This window comes from Zalophus californianus, chromosome 2 (genome assembly GCF_009762305.2).
Source record: "Zalophus californianus isolate mZalCal1 chromosome 2, mZalCal1.pri.v2, whole genome shotgun sequence".
In the NCBI taxonomy this organism is placed as follows: domain Eukaryota; kingdom Metazoa; phylum Chordata; class Mammalia; order Carnivora; family Otariidae; genus Zalophus; species Zalophus californianus.
Window position 1 is genome coordinate 44615379 of NC_045596.1, and position 21573 is coordinate 44636951.

The 21573-nt window shown below is 36.6% G+C and overlaps 2 protein-coding genes across 2 annotated transcripts in view; one reads left to right on the forward strand and one right to left on the reverse strand.

Moving 5' to 3' along the window:
• The window catches only part of PPAT (phosphoribosyl pyrophosphate amidotransferase), a 37315-nt gene that overhangs the window by 12637 nt on the left and 3105 nt on the right, over nt 1-21573 (reverse strand). The gene's annotated exons all lie outside the window — the stretch shown is intronic.
• LOC113924518 lies at nt 1106-21440 on the forward strand. The gene is made up of 7 exons (XM_027598409.1): nt 1106-1493; nt 6275-6361; nt 7852-8286; nt 17624-17704; nt 18175-18546; nt 18876-18941; nt 21190-21440. Exons 1-7 carry the CDS (start codon nt 1106-1108, stop codon nt 21438-21440), a joined length of 1680 nt encoding a protein of 559 aa, XP_027454210.1.

The following is a 21573-nucleotide window of genomic DNA, read 5'->3' on the forward strand; positions in this document are numbered from 1 at the left end:
TGGGTAACAGAACCATGAACAAAATTCATTTATTGTTGAGGTTTTTGCTTTGCTTTTCTGCACTTTCCACTTTTTTCTCAACATGTATCTATCACTTTTAGTTATCACCAAAAAAATAAATCCTGCTTCTAAAAATCCTAAGCTGATCGGGCACTTTGTATTTCATTTCCTGTGTTAGTATTTTTAGGTGACGATATAGAGAAGGAAGCCAAAAGCTAGGCCAGAGGTAGCATAACACACGGTAAGACTTAAGAGGATCTGTACTACTGTGGAGTATCAAATGATAAAATAAAGGTTCTAAATGCTCCACAATTTTTAATAGTTCTGAACAAATGCTATAAATATTAACAAATTTTTGTTCAAAAGAATATATATCACGGTAGAAATAAAAAGTAAATCTCTAATATATGTATGTATACATTAATAATTAATATATTGACTTATTTGGTAAAATGGATCTTTTTCTAAATTACATGCTGTAGTTGTTTAGGTATTTTAATGACAAGAAAAACTACAACATTAAGTATACCCATAAAGCAAAAATCTAAAAAAATTAAATTTGAAATTTTATTAAATCATCAATACATTAAATAGACATGCATAATACTATACACCCTATAAGACTGGGTCATTTGTGACATAGGATTTCTTTAGTGAAATGATGTGGTCTTTAATGTTAACCTATGCTAGAAGACTAAGTGATTCGTAACAGAGGGGAAAAAAACGTTAGCCATAAATCTTAAGGCAGAAAGAACCTCTGCCAACCACTTCTAAAATAATTTTTCTAAAATCAACAATCATTTAATAAACCAGAGTAAATTATGTAAGAAAAGAAATAAAAAAATGGTTTTCCTTCCCTTTCATCTCAAGGGTAATTTTCCCTTAAAGCTGAAATGAAAAACGTTAGTAATCATTTAGGTTCAGGCTTCTTTAATCACAAAGCCTGCTTATTTGGCAGTTTCTCAAGTTACTCCCCTCAGGCAGCTTGAACCAGTTAAACTAGATCTTTTCAGCTCTTTGGAGCTTATTGACAACCAGCCGTCTGGTTTCCTAGGAAACAAAACCTTGGCTAGAAATAGTGAATCATTTCCAGGTCACTTTCAACATGGAGAGTGGAGCTGGAAAGCACTGGACTGAAGAAGAGGTTAAAGCTTTGCTTAGTGTCTGGGCAGAAAAAAATATACGAGAACAACTTTATGGAACCCTGAGAAATAAAGGAATATTCATTTACATTGCTAAAAGGCTGCAAGCACTAGGAGTATACAGAGATTGGAAACAGTGCCGGGCAAAGTACAAAAATCTCAAATATGAATACAGAACAGTTAAATATGCTCATAACTCTGGAGACAGCTCTAAAACTATGAAGTTCTTCCATGATTTGGATGCGATCCTGCAGTATGAACCTGCCACACAATTAACAGAGGAAGATGCAAATGGCAAGTGCCTGGCAACGCTGAGGCTGAGCGAAAGTGCAGCTCCAGGGACCACTGAAGGTAAAAAGAAAAAGTAGCATTCTTTTGTTTTTACCTAACTATAAGAGTAGGGACTTCTGAGTCCATATGATAAACGTAGCCTGGAATATCATGGTTGAGAAAAACAAATGACCTGTTATGCTATTTCGCACAAGGTAAAAATTTTAAAAAAGATTAAATACCTCCACTTTTTAAATCCGTGAAATACTGAAAAAACACACTAAAATAACATTAACCGCTTAAAAAAAGTAACGTTAACCACTAATACCAACTCTCCTTAAGCATGCCTGATACGTTTTTTGGAAAATGGATTGGGTTTTTGAAAATACTTTAGGTTTTAATTTTTTAAGAGTGGCAAAAGAAAAAAAATCTAATATATTGCTCCACTGTTGTTTCTCCACAGCTTCTTGAAACAAGACAGAACTTTCTGCTCTGTATTTACGTTCACATTTTCCTAAATTTATCAATAAAAGCACTAAAATACTAGGAACTGATAAACAACTTCATTCCTCGTTTGGAAGAACAGTTCCATTTAAACAATCAGTGAAATAAAAATAGATTTGATAGATTAAATGATTTATGATTAAATGATTTAGATATTAAAACAAGGTTCTTGACTTGCTGTATTAAGCCCAACTGTATTTACGTAGAATTCATTCAGTCTGCAGAAGCTGAATGTATCACCAGGGAAAGCAGGGAAATCAGTGGCAGTGATGAGATTTCTCCCATAGCCAAAATCTTCCAGATGTTATTTTTAAGAGCAGAGTTGTTCAATTCAAAATCTCAAATACCTACTGTCTGCAAAGCAATGAGTTACTTGCACATGCATTCAGTGATGTGTAACCTCAGAAAGTAGGGCACCATGAATAAATGTTACATCTCAAAGAAAATGGTTTAAGTGGTAGAATGTAAGATATCAAATGAGAAAGGGGGTAGGGTAAAATGACAGAAGTTGAAGTTAGGTTAATTTGGTTAATTAGGTTAATCTGAACTTCGTGTTTAAAGCTCAATAATAAATTAGTAAAAAATCCACTCCACTTAACATACTCCCTTTATGTTTCTGATAACTATACCAAATTCTGAGAAAGCTTTGCAGTCACTGTCAAGTTAAACAGCAATAACATTATTTTATTCACTTAATCATCCTGCACTCTTCATCATTTAAATGCTTTAAATATTGATTAAAGAGAAGTAAACCATTCAGCTTCTGAAAAGCTTTGAATTTAACTAGAGGTTCGTGTTGCTGTAATTAAGATGTGGGTGCTAATATCTCCACTTTTTTTGCCCCTCTCTTGTGTCTCTGTGTCTCCTCCTCCTTCTCTCCTCTCTCTCTCGCTCTCTCTCTCTCTCTCTCTCTCTCTCTCTCGTGTGTGTGTGTGTGTGTGTGTGTGTGTGTTTAATCTCCACTAAACCATATCTCCTTCTAACCCATTTAAGTATCCCCATGGCTCCAAATTCCCCACTTTCACCTACAAGCAGATGGCCCATAATTACAACTTAACCTTGTATGTTTAAGGTATCTCAAACCCCAAATTCTAAAACTACACACTCTTCCCTCATTCAAAACTGATCCTCCTACAAGTTGCTTCCACCTTACTATCGTTGTATGTCCAATCACTTAAATGGAAACATTTGAGATACCCTTGACCTTTGGTCAATCACTAAGTCCTTAAAAAAAAAAAATCTGACATGTTTCATAAATTTTTTCTGTTCCATTCTCATTACCACCATGCAGAACTTCATCTGTCACATGGAATATTAAGATAACCTCTTAAATGGTCTCCCTACTTTCTAGTCCCTTCCCACATATCATCCACAATGCCACTGGTTGTTATTCTTTAAACTTTTTAAATTATAAAATTGTAAGCATATTAGCATTTTGTTTGCTTTAATAATAATCTTTAAATTATACCCAGAACTAATTATAATTCAGGATTAAACGTTACTTAATGATTCCATAATATTTGAGTGCATATACCAGAGTTAATATTTGCCCCCTTAGAGAAAGGTGCTACAATCAATACCTTTTGTCCATATTTAACATTACTTTAGGAGAGACTATCAGAAGTTCAATTATTGGTCAGAAGGGGTATGATTACTTTGAAACAGTGTTTAAAAAAACTGCTTTCTAAAAGAATTGTACTTTACTAACAATGAGACTGTCCCTTTTTATAGAGAACTGTGTCATATCAGATCATAGGATGGGGTTAAGTAGGGGAGAGACTTCGCTAATTTAACAAATAATGAAGTATGCTAATTTAATAAACAAATAACTATCTATAACGGTATATGCAATAAATAACTTATTTTGCATTTAATTGCTAGCAATATGGAACAGTTTTCTATATGTTTATTTTTACAAATTAACTGTTTGTGTCAACTGAGGTCTTAGAAATTGCATGATCTCTTTTGCCTTACAATTCTGGCTGACTTTTATTTGACCTACAGAATTCAAAAGTTTTTAATGTAATCAAATAGTCTTTGATTTAAAAAACAAAGTTTTTGATTAAAGTTTTTAATGCAAACAGTCTTTTCTAAGGCTTAGAAAGCCCTCCTTTCTCCAGGTCTGATTCATTTATAATGTCTTCTGGTTTTTCTATGGCGGAACCAGCAGAATTTTTATTGGTGTATGGTTAACCTTTGAAGAAGGGAAGAAAATGAATGTACCTTTTCCACTGTTGGGATCAACCTCATGCAAGTGGTAAGGACAGAGGATCTGGTTCCCTCTGTTAGGCAGCAGGTAGCCTGACTGAGCCTTGGCAAAAGGCTCAAATACAAACTCTTAAGAGGCTTCGTGTTCTGGAAATTGTAATCATCCTCAACCTCAGAATACCTTTGACCTACTACTGCCACCAAATCACATTCCTTCAGTGACCAAATTTCCACCCTATTTCCCTCCTCTTACTTGATACAAATGCATCAGGAGTAATGACTTAAGAGTTTCAGTTTATGGGCGCCTGGGTGGCTCAGTCGTTAAGCGTCTGCCTTCAGCTCAGGTCATGATCCCAGAGTCAGCGCGGGAAGCCTGCTTCTCCCTTTCCCACTGCCCCTGCTTGTGTTCCCTCTCTCGCTGTGTCTCTGTCAAATAAATAAATAAAAATCTTTAAAAAAAAAGTTTCAGTTTAAAATCTCCAGAGCATAGGACCCTGGCATACAATTTTGGGATTGATGCTAGGAATGATCAACCTAAGAAAAAAAATACCCCTGAAGAAGTTGGGAAGAGAGCTTTTCTTTTTCACTCTGGACTATATGTTTAGCTCCAGGCTGTTTTCAACAAACATAAAACTAGGCCCTAAATCAGATAACAGAATAGCAAACCATTACCTTTTCTTGCTGTTCTCATGACGCTCACATGTTACATTAACTAGGTATATCATCTTCCACACTTCTTAAAGAGAATTCTTATGTAACTACAGATTTTTACTTTTCATATTCCCAACTATATGCCATGCGAAAACAGTAATGCTTCCCATATTTTTCACTTGTTATTCTATTTTAAAATAGGAATCCCTAATACAATCTTTAAGATGACAAACATTCCTTTTCTTATTCTTTAATGGAATGCCTCTAAATAGTGAATTGTGATTTTAAACGTTCATGCCATTAAAATCATGCCTAATATTTGATCTCCTAATGTAAAGTTAAATCGAATGCTATTTGTTACTCAGTAAAACAAAATTGAAAAAAACATATGGAAATGATAGAAGATGAATAATAAATCTTTGATTCAGAAAATTACAAAGAGTAATCAAAACGTACTTAACTATCTCCTGATCAGTCTTCAGCCTCACTGTAATTAAGATTCATCTTCATGTGCCAACTGAATCCAAAATTCTATGTTGGGTTCCTCTGAAAGATGTATTTTAGTTTTTCCTCACTATTACCCTCCTCTTTTGATTACTCTAAAAAGTAGTCTGTGCCTCATTTTATGGAAAACATCCAAGCCATAAAACCAGGAGATCAAGAGGGGACCGATTTCATTTTTCAAGGTTGGCATGGTTCTTTTAAATGACACATCCCTTGGTCCATTTAAACATAACTTAGATTAATTTCTGGAAAGTTTAGTATTTACCAATCAGCTAATTATAAAAGATACATTTAAATTTTAGCTTTTTGACCAAATATGCCAATTAAACAAGATTTTCTGATTATCTCATTACAAGACCTCTGTTTTATACTGCTACTATCATTTACCAAGTGCCTATTATGTTAAAGTACCTAAATTACAGAAATAAATTTTTAAAAATTTTATTTTTAAAAATAATAAATTTTTTTTTCAGAGAGAACACGAGCGTTAAGGGGGGGTTGGGGCAGAGAGAGAGAGAGGGAGAGAGAGAGAAAAGAGAGAGAATCTTAAGCAGGCTCCATGCTCAGTGCAGAGTCTGGTCCAGGACTCCAGGATCTCACAACCCTGAGATCGTGACCTGAGCCGAAATCAAGTGTCAGATCCTTAACTGACTGGGCCACCAAGGCCACCCCAGGAAAACATCTCATTTGAACATTTCAAATCATTCATCTGATTTGAAAACGAACCACAATCATCCCTAGAAACAAAAAATCAGCAAACAAATCTAGTGGAAGTTCAAAATAAACCATGTCAATGGATGGAAGAAATTAAATTTTCTTTATATAGAGAAGTATTAAACCATATTATACCACTTTATTACAAAATGTGTCTCACGAATCAATAATCCTTCAAGAACATGAACAAATTCAGCTCAAGCTCTAGCATTCTGTCATTATTAATTCAATTTTTAACCTCTTTAGAACTTACTCTAAAAGGAATTCTGTTCTCTTTCCAGGCAAAATGTCAGTTACATTACAAGATAAGGAAGACCTCTCAGGAAATCCTTTACTTTTGGTTTCTCATATCAGACCAGTGGAACTAGGTACAGTATTGTGGGTCAAAAATACAATGAAACTGATCAAATTCCAAATCAGAAGTAAGATTGGTTTCTAAGAAAAATGCATGATTTTTCCTGATAGAAATGTTATGTTTCCCTTTTTTACCAATGTATACTAAAAAAAAAAAATCATTTCTAAAATAAATTAACAAAATATAAATTGCCTAGTAATATTAGCCTTCAAATTCACAACCTTTATTCTTTAAACATAATAGAGAATATAATGGTCAAAATTATACATAGTAGGTGCTTAATATTTAATGAACATGTCACTTTAGCACTCCTGAGGTCTAAGACAAACAGAACTCTACATCTGAAAGTAAGTAATATCAAATCAATGAGGTCAAGGATGGTTTTATTCACCCAATTAAAGTCAATATAAATCCCCATTTTGCTTCTAAATTTTTACTGAAGGTTGTTAATTCAAGTAAGGAAAAATACTGAATAGCATTTCAAAACAAAGACATTAAACACACCACAAAATAAAAACAGCTCCCTACACTTCAGGTAAATGCTAAAAAGTGTTTTTTTAATGACTTACATTATAGATACTGCAGTCTGAACTACCTTTTTATTAAACATAAACATGAAATCTGAGAAAAACACAAAATAATGTGGTTGTTTAAATAACCAATATAACTTCAAGTAAAGTCATTATCATAAAATGAGTTGCAAAACTGTGCTAGAGATGTAACATAAAGGTACCATGCTAGGATTTCTAAGTGGGGACATTCTGCTGAAGGCATTATGGAATTTCTGACACATTTCCTTGCATTAAAAAAATCTAATACTTCACTTAAAATGACATTTGGTCTTTGACCAATGGGACATCTTTTATTTTCATAAGGAGTAAGAAGCACCAGTTGTTATAATGTGACTCTTCCAACACTTTATTCATGAATCGTCTTGGTTCTCAGACCTGACTGCACACTAGAATCATAATCTGGGGATGAGGGGTAGGAGTAACAGCAAAGTAGTCATTTACAAAAGTTCCCCAGGAGATACTGATATGTAGCCAATGGATCATTAGATTAAAAGAGGAGATAAATTGCTCCCACCGATCCTATCACAAAACAAAAAACAAACAAAAATTGCCCTCAGTGAGCCACTTTCTAACTGCATTGCTTTCTACAAGTACTACAAAATTATATATTCAACATTCAACAGATACTGACATACACACCACATACCAAAGGTGCGGGATGGAAGAGTAAGAAATTATAGAAAAAAAAGATGATCAAAATGTGACTAATTAAAAACACAACTCTTTTAAAGCCAGTCGCTGTCATGGTAAGAAATAGATTCAAGTTCTGTATTTCATTTCCCCATTAGTTTCAGAGAAAAGCTAAGCTATGATTTGTACTCCATCTCCTAAGGAGAAAATTTCTTTGTTTACTAAGGTTGAATCCAATTACTTTACTTGTCTTATGTATGTAACCTACGTACATATCTCTTTCCCTCCCCACCCGATACAGGTAGCTCTACATCAATTATGGAACCCTCTATTAATCCAACTTTTATTCCAACTATAGCAAATGAAGGAGGAAAACACTGGACTGTGCCAGAAGTCAGGGCTCTAATTGGCATCTGGTCTGATATAAGTATACAACAACAACTAGAAGGAACAGTGAGAAATAAAAGGATATTTGAACAAATTGCTGCCAAGCTTCAGAAATCTGGAATAGAGAGAGACTGGAAGCAGTGCAGAACAAAGTACAAAAACTTAAAACATGAATACAAGATTGTAAGAATGGCTCAAGACCAAGGCATAACTAAGAGTATGAAATTTTTTACTGAGTTGGATGCTATTCTGGGACATAATAAAACAGAAAAATCACAACAATGGGAATTCCAAGATGAAGAACAAGCCACTAGCTGTGCCAATGTAAAAAGAGAAGAGGATCAGACAGGTAGGAAGGCAAAGAAAAGTAATCTAAACATCAGGTCACATCATATGAAAATGTTAGTAGCATGATAACGTGAATACCACCTAAGTTAAACAGGCTTCACTATATTCCAAAGCTAAAGGCTGAATTTATCATGAAACAGATTTAATGTATATGCAATCTCCTCCAGAACACAGAGAATAGTGCGAAGTTATACATAAGGATGAAATAAAATTGATTTCCACAAGTTTAAAAATAGACCAATTTTATTAAAGTAAAACTGCAACTCTAAATGGCAGAAGTTAAAGCAAGTTTTCATATTAACTGTAGTAAAATTGAGTGACCAGAAAAAGAGCATTAAAGAACTTAGAAAAATAAAAAACCCATGAGAATGTCTTTGAAGTGTAAGTTCTTCTGGGACACATCATAAAGTTCTTTAAAATGATTTTAACCCAAAGGATTGAGAAACAATACACACAGAGATATGACAGCATGAAATAAACTAGATGAGTTCTACACCAAGAGTCAGGAAATCGAAGTTCTAGCTCAGTCTTTGTGGAATCTTAAGTCACGTGTCTCCTCTAGACTTGATAAGATGTTCTTAAAGACCTCTACTAACCATAAAGTTTCTAGATCTTAATATCTGCCTTAAACAATGCAGTCCTAATTCTCAAAGTATGAATGTGTATCTAGGGGAAACAGAGGCAATGACAGAGAGTTAGGATTGAGAAATGGTGGCGAGAAGTCCTGAAATCTTTTGCTGGTGGAGAAGAAACTGGTCTGCTAGAGAACTATACATCTGTCCCATTAAAATTAAGATGACTAGTGGTAAAGTCACCCAACAGCAGCAGCATGATTATGTTCAGACAGTAATTGCTAGAGATACAGCTGATGGTGATTCTATCAGTTATATGTCAGAAGACCTTGTTAGAGACAACACCAGATAGCTATAGGAATCTAAGACTAAAGATGTTTAAGGGTGGGGAATTTAAGCTAGAGAAAAGCAAACAACCACAGTATTTAGCATTCAGTATTTTTTTATTTATGTTTAATTTTAAGATTTATTTATTTGACAGAGAGAGACAGCGAGAGCGGGAACACAAGCAGAGGGAGTGGGAGAGGGAGAAGCAGGCCCCCTGCTGAGCAGGGAGCCCGAAGCGGGGCTCGATCCCCAGACCCTGGGATCATGACCTGAGCCAAAGGCAGACGGTTTAACTGACTGAGCCACCCAGGTGCCCCCCGGTTTGTTTGTTTTTTTTAAAGATTTTATTTGAGAGAGAGAGAGAAAAAAAACACGAGTGGGGGAGGGGCAGAGGGAGAGAAAGAAACAGACTCCCTACTGAGCAGGGAGCCTGACACAGAGCTTGATCCCAGCACTCTGGAATCATGACCTGAGCTGAAGGCAGACGCTTCACCGACTGAGCCATTCAGACACCCCCATGAGGTTCACTTTAAAAGGGATAATAACATATTAGAGTTTAAAACACTATCCTGAAAGTGAATAAAACCAAACCACCATATACCCCACTATATTCACACAGTCATTGCTGGAGATGTAGCTGAAGATGACTTTGTCAGTAATATGTCAGAAGACCTAAGACAGGGAGATGTAAAACAAAGTCCCGGTACAGGTAAAACAGTATTTTTTGTTTTTGTGTGTGTGAAAAAATACCTAAGATGTTATTATATGATGTTGCTATGTAAGAGCATTTGGAGATGGGGCCTTCGGGAGATAATTAGGTTTAGAGGTCATGAGGGTGGGGACCTTATGATGGGTTTTATGATTCTATTACATTTGATGTATAATATATAAGATGCTATAATAACTAATCTTATAAGAACATATACAAGCTTATGACATTATATGAAGAGTAATACTCATATTTACAAAATACAGAAATGGAAGGTGAAAACTGTTAATGACAGTAACGTTCCCTATAGCTGTGGTTTTCAGAGTATTAGCAGCATCAGCATCATCTGGGAACTTGGGCATGCTCAAGTTTGAGAAACACGGTCCTATGGTTCAGGATACTAAAGGGGTGAAGGAAAGTTAAGTGCTTTCTACATGATGGTTTGCCTTTTACACAAACCAAAATGAGCAATAGGGGGATCCCCCCAAGCAAAAGCCTAGCTAGCCATCACAGACCTCGTACATAGTCTTTTAGTTTAAAGCTTCATATAGCCTTGGAAAATGTAGAGATCATATTGATTAACAAACCAGGTAATCAAATTCCCCACACTCTTGGCAAACTTCTTTGAGTTATCAGATACGACAGATTAAAAGCTCAGTGGGAGAAAGGAAAGCTGCTAGAATGGTGAAAGGCAAAAACAGGGAGAAATTAAGGAGACTAATTCGATAGGAACATGCAGCTGACTAGCGGTATGATAACAAAGGTCAACAAAACTCTGGGCTCCTAAGGTTTCTCAGGGCATCACAGTAACGACCCTGACGTTAAAAGTAAAAGAGTTAAAATCAGATTGTGTTTAATAAGTCAGGATGATTTCAAAGGAAATAATTAAGAACTTTAGCGTTCAGAAGATTTTAGCTTGTTAGTCTTCTGGACTCACTTAAGTACAATACCTCAAGATAATTTTTTATATGTGAAAGGAAAACATTAAGTCAGATATAAACTGACAGGGTTTTTAAAAATTGTCTGGTGTGTTTATATGTTAATTTGGAATGTGTTTAAAAATACGAAACAGGAAATATTTAGTCATTCTAGAAATTATGCTATTTTAAACTTTCACGTGAAAATAAAAGCAAAGGTATAAAACTCACAAGAGAAGAAATTGATTTTTTAAATTATTTATTTATTAGAAGATTTTACTTTTATGTAATCTTTACACCCAATGTGGGGCTTGAACTCACAACCCTGAGATCAAGAGTTACATGCTCCATGAACTTAGCCAGCCAGGTACCCCAGGAAAAAAATTAAAATAGGAAAGGACTTTTGGCACACCTGCAATATACAACTATTGCGGCATAAATCGCCACTCCACTATTTAGAAGATTGTTGTATTGAGAAATAAAGATATGGATATTTATCTTCAGGGAAAAAATTCACATCAAATATTCTTTCTTTAAAAACAAAACAGGGGCACCTGGGTAAGCTCACTAGGTTAAGAGTCCAACTCTCGATCTCAGCTCAGGTCTTGATCTCAGGGTCATGAGTTCAAGCCCTGCACTGGGCTCCACGCTGGGCATGGAGCCCACTAAACAAACAAACAAATAAATATAAAAACAACATAATAAACTGATGAACATTCATGTAAAAATAGGTAGAGGTTACTTCATTTTGATTTTATATTTTTACTAATGAAATATTGGAATCTGAGTTGCTATTGCCCCATATTAACATTGACACTTGGTCATGAAACTGATCTCCCAAAAGTAATTTTTTTTTAAAGATTTTATTTATTTGAGAGAGAGAGAGAATGAGAGATAGCATGAGAGGGAAGAGGGTCAGAGGGAGAAGCAGACTCCCTGCCAAGCAGGGAGCCCAATGTGGGACTCGATCCCGGGACTCCAGGATCATGACCTGAGCCAAAGGCAGTCACCCAACCAACTGAGCCACCCAGGTGCCCCAAAAGTAATTTTTTAACCATCTTAAATGTATGCTATAAGATTCTTACTTTGGGCGCCTGGGTGGCTCAGTCACTTAAGCGTCTGCCTTTGGCTCAGATCATGATCCCAGAGTCCTGGGATCGAGTTCTGCATTGGGCTCCCTGCTCAGGGCGGGGGGGGGGGGGGGGGGGGCGGGCTTGCTTCTCCCTCTCCCTTCCGCTCTGCCTCCTTGTGTTCTCTATCTCTCCATCAAATAAATAAAATCTTAAAAAAAAAAAAGATTCTTACTTCAAATAAAAATCTAACTGGAGCTGTGGACCCCCTGGATTCTAGATAACTAATTAGTTCCCAATTTAGAACTCTTGGAGATTCTGGTCTAGCCTGTTACAGGATGGGTTCAGGAACCTCTATTTTTATAGAAGATCATCAAGCATAGCCAGGGTTGAAAACCACAGCTAGGTTGTCAAATTTAGACAGTAAGGCCAGCAGAGGGCTGAAGAAAATAAAACATAAAATCCAATTTGATTCCCATTTAGGGGAGAAAAATTAGGCAATTCCAATTATCACTTTAAAAAATGCATGACTAAGGGCGCCTGGGTGGCTCAGTCGCGTAAGCATCTGCCTTTGGCTCAGGTCATGATCCCAGGGTCCTGGGATCCAGCCCCGCATCGGGCTCCCTGCTCGCCGGGAAGCCTGCTTCTCCCTCTCCCACTCGCCCTGCTTGTGTTCCTTCTCTCGCTGTGTCTCTCTCTGTCAGAGAAATAAAAGATTTTATTTATTTCTCTGACAGAGAACACAAGCAGGGGGAGTGGCAGGCAGAGGGAGAGGGAGTGGCAGACTCCCCACCGAGCAAGGAGCCCAACGTGGGGCTCAATCCCAGGACCCTGGGATCATGACCTGAACTAAAGGCAGACGCCCAACCAACTGAGGCACCCAGGCTTCCCAGAAATAAATAAAACTTAAAAAAAAATGCATGACTAATGCAATACGAAAGTAGTTAATCACTGGGAAGAATTACAGAACTCCTGGGCTATGCCTACCTATTACAATAAGTAAAAAGAAATGGCCCATGAAAATTGAATAACGACTTCTTTAGATCTAAAATAAATTTATTTTTCTCCCTGCCTGAGGCATAGGCAAGAGATGATAAAAGGAATCAGAAAGTTAGCAGAAAAAGGACTGTCTAAAGAGGAAATCTGTGTTTGACAGTTTTGTCAGTTACCTGTCTCTTCTGAGTAAACCTAAAATTGACTTAATTCATTTCTAGTATCAGTTGCTATTTATATATGAGATGGAATACTTCAGTATCTTCGTATTCTCACAAGTCACTGTTTCCTAGTAGAAGCAGTCAAAGGTATCAATTTTGGCTCTGAGGGGTGGAGACAGGCATATATATATATCCTCTTGGAGGTTACTCTTATCAGCCTAAAAATCGCAAGTGAAAGACTACACTGTTCTTTTAAGAATAATCTTAAAGGGGGGGGTGCCTGGGTGGCTCAGTCGTTAGGCCTCTGCCTTTGGCTCGGGTCATGATCACCCAGGGTCCTGGGATCGAGCCCCGCGTCAGGCTCCCTGCTCGGCGGGAAGCCTGCTTCTCCCTCTCCCACTGTCCCTGCTTGTGTTCCCTCTCTCACTTTGTCTCTCTCTGTCAAATAAATAAATAGAATCTTAAAAAAAAAAAAAAAAAAGAATAATCTTAAAGGGCGCCTGGGTGGCTCAGTTGGTTAAGCGACTGCCTTCAGCTCAGGTCATGATCCCAGAGTCCTGGGATCGAGCCCCGCGTCGGGCTCCCTGCTCAGTGGGGAGTCTGCTTCTCCCTCTGACCCTCCCCCCTCTCATGCTCTCTATCTCATTCTCTCTCTCAAATAAATAAATAAAATCTTTAAAAAAAAAAAGAATAATCTTAAAACTGTCTTTTCTTTTTGGCTGTGGTAAAATGTATTTCCAAAATTAAAATATTCACTATCCCCACAATTTCACAAAAATTAACAATGTGATGGCCAGCAGAAAGCATTAAATTATCTATTGTTAGTACCTCAGAGGCTATGCCAAGTTTTTTTTGTTTTCTCCAATTCATCTATTTCTCTAATTCATTTATTTTGGTTTATTTGTAACCAAAAATTGGAAATAATCTTCTTTAAAATGAAATATTTAAAGTTTTGTACATTTTGAATACAATTTGGATAATCTTAGCAGTAAAATTATTATAAACTAAAGGACTTTCATCACATGAACCATAATATTGAGAACCTTTAAATTTTTAATCCAACAGAAGATCCAAGACATGATTGTTAAAATTTCAGAAAACTCAAAAATTATAAATGTAAAAAAAAGTTGAGACTTAGGTAAGCTGATAAATTTAAATACAGGCAACTTGGTAATTATAAAGGTATAACTTTTCTAATTCTTCCTGTTTATATTTTCACAAACTCTTTAAGAAGCTGTGACATAATAAAGAATACAGAAGCGCCTGGCTGACTTAAGTCAGTAGAGCATGTGGCTCTTGATCTCAGGGTTTTAAGTTCGAGCCCCCCATTGGGTGCAGAGATTGCTTAAAAATAAAATCGCAAAAAAAAAATTAAAATTAAAAAAGAATACATATATCTGGTTTTGTGCCCTGTTCCTGACACAGAGCTTCAAAAACCTTTGGAATTTCCAAAGTGGGTTTCTAGAGCTTCAGGATAGGACTGGTCACCATAAATACCAACCTTGTGATTAAGAGGCTTGGAATTTTAGGCCAGCCTGACCTCTAGCAGGGAAGTAAGTCTGGAGACTGAATTCAGTCATGTGGCCAGCGATTTAATTAATCATGCCATAATCAATCATGTCAACAAAAACTCTGGCTTAAAAGAGCTTCCTAGTTGGTGAACACACTGACGAGCTGGGAGAATGACAGGCTCTGATTCCACAGAGACCTGGAGGTTCTGTATCTAGGACCCTCTCAGACCTTACCCCATGTGGATTTCCATTTGGTTGTTTCTGAGTTCTATCTTTTTTTTAAGATTTTATTTTTTTATTTGAGAGAGAGAGAGCATAAGAGGAGGGAGGGTCAGAAGGCAAAGAAGACTCCCCACTGAGCAGGGAGCCCAATGCAGGACTCTATCCCGGGACTCCAGGATCATGACCTGAGCCGAAGGCAGACGCTTAACCAACTGAGCCACCCAGGCACCCTGAGTTCTATTTTTCATAATAAAACTGTCTCCTAGGGGCGCCTGGGTGGCTCAGTTGTTAAGCGTCTGCCTTCAGCTCGGGTCATGATCCCAGGGTCCTGGTATCTCCCTCCCCCACTCCCCCTGCTTGTGTTCCCTCTCTCACTGTGTCTCTGTCAAATAAATAAATAAAATCTTAAAAAAAAAAAAACACTGCCTCCTAAGTATAGGGCTTTCCTAAGTTCTACGAGTTGTTCTAGCAAATGATCAAACCCGAGAGGGTCATGACACCTCCTGAAGTTGTAGCCAGTCAGCTGGAAGGAGGCTAGCATCTCAATAAGGGCAGTGTTATAGAAGATTGAGCCCTTATAGCTGCAGAGTCTAATGCTGGCTAACTCCAGGTATGAGCGTCAGAAATGAATTGCAGTATACCAGTTGGGATAGAAAGAAACATTAACAGAAACTAAATGCTTCTCTTTCCTTAAAATATGCTAAATTTAGGGATTTCCACACTGCCACCCTCCACTATGATATCTTATTGTCTAGCACTAACTACTCAAAATTTCCACAGAATATCTAATCTCTAAATATTTCCATTTCCCAGAAGTAGGACATGTGCCTGAGCCTAGAACTGATGGTTTTAGTCACTTAGATAAAATGTTATAAATTCAGATTCTGCTGAAATAAGGTTTGCCAAAGTTTACCTTCGACTTGTGCTCTCCACTGGGGTGAGGGTGGGGGAAGGGCTTGGGCACGGAAGGAGGTAAGTCTAGTTACAAAAAGGCAACCAGAGGGATCCTTATGGTGTTGGAACTGGGGAGTATCTTGACCTTGATGGTGGAGACATGAACTTACAAGGTGATAAAATTATTAGAGAACCTAATAAACACATATACACACTCACAGTGAGTACAAGTATAACAGGAACTCTGAATCAGAGGAGTGAACTGTATCAGTGTAATATCCTTGATTATTAAGGTATATTATTAACAAAACGTTACCATTGGAGAAAACTGGACCAAGTGTGAAATGGAACTCTAGTATTTCTAAAAACTGCATGTGAATCTACATTTATCTCAACAAAAATTTCAATTTTAAAAAACATAACTTATAGGTAGCCTTATGTGGTTCCAAAGTACAACCTGTCATTTAAGGTATTGATATTTCTAAAAGCTAAACTTCATTCTAGTCTCACTGTGCAAACATGTCCTTAAAATAAGACCTAGTCCTATCCTAATGTAAATCTCCACATACCTATTGCTGCATAGGCTTATGGGCCCCCTAACCACCTCACCTTTTGCCTCACTGGTCTATTAATAATAACCAATGTGTAGTTTTATCTAGTTTTACAATAACCATTACAAGCAACTGTACAGACAACAGTAACACACACACACAAATTTTTTTTTAAATAATGTCCCAGGGCACCTGGGTGGCACAGTCGGTTGTGTCCGACTGTTGGTTTCGGCTGGGGTCTGATCTCATGGTCGTGACATTGAGCTCCTTATGGGGCTCCATGCTCTGCTTGAGTTTCTCTCTCTCCCTCTGGCCCTCCACCTCTCTCTCAAATAAATAAATCTTAAAAAAAAAAATGCCCCAGTGTATAGGAAAGTACAGCAGGAGTGAAAGAATACTACCATAGCATTGTGATACTTCAACACTGCAATCCAACATGTGCATGAGGAAGAGCTTTCCCCAAACTACAAACAGCTGACTTGTAAACATTCTATACAATACTATCCTATGATAAATGCATGTTACATTTACCACACTAAGCACCATCAGTTCCTTTAAATGTTTATAATCTGTCTGCTGTTAACAACTCAACATGAAAATTGCTAAGACCACTTAATCTTAAGGTCTTTTATCTATTTATGTATACCGCAATAAGGATCATTCTCAGTTACAATGAGGATCAAATGAAAAAGAGATGTAAGAGCTCTTTGTCAAGCATAAAATTAAGAAAGACATTATAAAATTGAGTCTAAAAATGCTATCATATTCCTGCTCCCAAACAGAGAATACTGTGCCTTGGGACTTAAGGCAGAATACTTCCAAGATTTTGAAAGTGAATCCTACAAAGGCATTTTAAAATTTGGTTAAAGATGACAAATGTTCTTGGCTAAGAGGTTACAGTTGTTTTTTTTTTTTCTAAAGGTTGTTTACTTTAGAGGGGGAGGAGGGGCTGAGGGAGAGGGAAAGAGAGTCTCAAGCAGACTCCATACTGAGCACAGAGCCCCATGTGGGACTCGATCTCACAACCCTGAGATCACAACCTGAGCTGAAACCAAAAGAGTCAAATGCTCAACCGACTGTGCCACCCAGGTGCCCCTAGGCTACGGTTATAACGCTGGATTCCAACCTTACTAGTTTTTCAGTATAATCTTCAACTGCAAAAGTAAATTTGAGGGCACCTGGGTGGCTCAGATGGTTAAGCGTCTGCCTTCGGCTCAGGTCATGATCCCAGAGTCCTGGGATCGAGTCCCGCATCGGGCTCCCTGCTCCTTGGGAGCCTGCTTCTCCCTCTGCCTCTCTCTCTCTCTCTGTGTCTCTCATGAATAAATAAATAAAATCTTAAAAAAAAAAAAGTAAATTTGAGTTCTGTGAACAGCAAATTTAAGCTGCTATTCTCTTTGTTTTCTGACAGAGATACCATACCAAGATACCGTAAGTACAGCCTCAGAAGAGGTGGGCGGCTCCAAAGCACCACAAAGTATCACTGTGTCAGGTACAGGGTCCAAATTGTTTAAAAAATGTTTTAGGGGCAACTGGGTGGCTCAGTCAGTTGAGTATTGGACTCCTGATCTCAGCTCAGGTCTTGATCTCAGGGTGGTGAGTTCAAGTCCTGCGTAGGGTTCCACATTGGGAGTGGAGCCTACTTAAAAAAGAAAAAAAAAAATTTAGGCTAATATATACCAGTTTAAGTAGATACACCAAGACTCTCCACATTTGTAAATATCCAATGAAGATACCTATTGATGAAAAGCAGCTAAATTATCTCACCAATACTGGAGATTAGTCTGCCTTTAATTTTTTTAATATCTTATTTGAATATGAACATAAGAAGAAATTTTGACCCTCATATTGAAATTATTGTAATCTCAGTGCGTTATGTCAATCCAGGTTGTTTTAAATGAATGATATTTAAATAAGATTTATCTGTAAGTTTGTATAATTGTAAATCAAATTGATTTATAGGTAATCATATTCCTTTAGAAGATGCTAAAAATCATTTACAGATTGTAACAGTGAGCGACACAGAGGCTGGAAAACACTGGTGTGACAATGAGGTCAGAGCGCTTATACACATATGGTCTGATGAAAAAATTAAGCAAATGCTTGAAAGGGCCACAAGAAACAAAGAAATATTTGAGGAAATTGCCAGAAGACTAATGCAGTTTGGAATAGACAGAGACTGGAAACAATGTCGTACCAAATACAAAAATTTAAAATATGAATACAGAGTTTTACAAAAGAAAAATGGCAACCCTCAAAGAAAAATGAGATTTTATGAAGAAGTTGACTGCATCCTAAGAGGACCAACTCTCAGAACTGCCAAATGGAAACATGGTAACCTTGAAATTGACTTTTTAAAATAAAAATTCTATTAAGTTTTTTCTTTGCATTGTAATGTAGCAAGAGATTCCTCAAAAATAAAATCCTTACACTATTGTATGTTCAAATGACCCAAAAAATTATTATGAAGCACATACCTAATTTAAGAATTTCAATCTTTCCAAACCTTGTACCAAAACATTCTTAATTCTTAAACTCATTCTTCTTTATCTGCCCAACCACCACTTTAATGTTTTTACTTCAATGTACTCGAATGCTTGAAGATGAATATATTTTAAATGATGTCGTATAATGATTCTTTTCCTGTGTTCTTTTGTTTTAAGAATTATTTGAAGGTCATACCAAAAACCCAAGAACTTTGAGCATCAAAAGAAAAGCACACGAAGATGGTAAGAGCCTGAGAAGTGCCACATTTTGGCACTGAAAAAAACTTGTTGCTTTTTCCTGATAAGAGATGTTTATTCCTGTCCTTGACAAATTAGACTAAATATATTGTTTATAAGCCGTGAGAGCAAAAAATGCTGAGCAGTGATTTCTTTTATAGCTTATTAAAAGTAACAGAGTAAATGGAAACTTTCCCAGAGTCAGAAATTTCTCCACAACTGTCCATTCATCATGAGCCTTTAAATTACAATTTACAGTGATTGCTATCAGAAGACTAGGATGGAAAAGGAAAAAAACCCACAAAGTAATCAGTTCTGAATTTTAGTTTTCTCCAAAGGTGTTAGTAATGAGTACAGCATTTTAGCAATCCTACAAATAACTCAACCTAAAATTATGTAAGCCATAATTCCAAATTGACTCATTACAGATATCAGAAAAGGTAATACAACATAGTAGAGCAAATAGAAGAATAAAAATGCAGAACAGAAGAAAAAGCACTGAACTGAAACTCAGAAAACCTGAGTTGCAGTCTCTCTCTCTAACCCCAATAACTCAACGCAGAGCAAATCACTACATCTCTCTGGATCTTTAAGATAATTCAATTTAAGCATTTTATGATTTATAATCTATCCAATTATTTTGAGTATACACAAGTAGTTGAAGAGCTTAATTTTTACAAAATGAACACACCCATGAAACTACCACTCAAATCAAGATATAAAACATTACACCAGCACCCTTCAGGCCTCCCAGTCATAATCATCTTCCTAACCTCTATAAAGGTTATGATTATTCTGACTTCTATCACCACAAATTTGGAATCATACAAGATGTTCTTACTTTTTTGGTATGTGTTCTTTAATGTCATGCTTCTTTCACTCAACACTGTGAGATTCAACCATGCTATTACTTGTAGTAGGAGCTTGCTCTTTTTCACTGTAGAATATTCCATTATGTGAATATACATACCACTACTTTCTTTAACCATTCCACTGTTGGACATTTCCATTATTTCCAGATGGGGGCTATTATAAATAACGCTATAAAAATTCTTGTGCATGTCTTCCAGTAAACATATGTATGCATTTCTGTAGAGTATACACCCAAGAGTGGGAGGGAGGGTCATGGGGTATGCATATATCCAGGTACAGTTCTAAGCACTTTACATATACTAATGCATTTACTTCCTATCACAACTCTATGATGTGGTGCTATCATTATATCCAATTTTTAGAGGAGGAAATGAAGGCACAGAGAAGTCTGTGCTCTTGAGCCAGCTGGCTAATGTTGTCTCTCTGTGAGGTCCAGGGACCGTATCTGCCCTGGGCAGTACATATTCCTAGTACTGACCACAGTGTCTTATGTAAACGTAATAGGAGCTAAACAAATATTTTTTGAATAAAGTATTAGATAATAACAGGAACATCCCTATCCTCAACAAGCCTTATTATATCTCAAGTGAACTGAAAATTTTATTCTCCATTTTTGGACCTAAAGTGCAAGTCAGATGAGTTATCCCGACTTTTGCCATCTCTTAATGCTCTATAGTGTATATGCTATTGAAAAGGAAAATTGCTAAATTGCTAACCACACAAAAGTATCATTCCCAACCCCCTGGATTTTGCCCGTTGAACCTTTAAATACATAAGTCTAGTCCAACAGATGAGAAAACAGACTCAAAAGTTAGGAGACTTGCCCAAGATCAAACTGATGTTGGAAAACTGGCACTAGGTTTCAAGTCTTATGTTAAGGAGCTATTTCCAATTTTGACCAGAATAACAAAGCAGTAGTACTCTGAAACTCTTTTGGGGATAGATAAGTCCTGCTTCAAACTAATGCAAAAAGCAAAGTTATAGATAATAGCATAACTTGGAAGAATTGAAAATACTTATGATTTAAAATTGAGAATCATTAAATTACAAAAGTAACTGAATTAAAAAGTCTTTCAAAGCCCAAGACTGGTACAATTAGCAAAGACAGTTTTAACATAAGTCACTTCCCTAACCAAGGGTATAGAAAACACTATAGAAATGGGACGTATTTGGTCATTATTACTAAGAGATGAAAATCAAAATAAAGTTATCCCCAGCCTTAAATTTGGCAACTCCAAGCAAGTTCTCTGATAACCTACTCCTGTGTACTCCAACAAACTTAAATGAAGACAACTGGAAACTAATTCCATAGAGGTTGTCTGAAGGCATCTCTTTCTCACAAGTACCTTTCTAGCGGTAATATTATATACTCTATTTACAGGACCAGTGTCTGTATCTCTTAAGAAAACTGCTCCTGAGATCACTGCAAATAGGTTTCCTCAAAGCATAACAGAACGAAAAGATTCTACAGAATGTTTCTACAGAAAGGAAACCCCCTACATGATCCAACTTCATCAGGTAAATATCAAAATTTTTAGAAGTATGAAAATGTTTATCAGTTGCAGGGTTCAATTCCTAACCCAGGGAAATAATAATTCACTTCTGGGGTGGGCATTTTCATCTCCTAATTAACCAAGGAAAGGCTAACTAGTTGATTCATGAGATAAATCTATGAAATTTTAATAATTCCTTTTATGGAATCTTCAAAATATGTCCATGTCATTCTAGTCTCCAAAAAATCCTGCCTGTAGTTGAAACGTGAAGA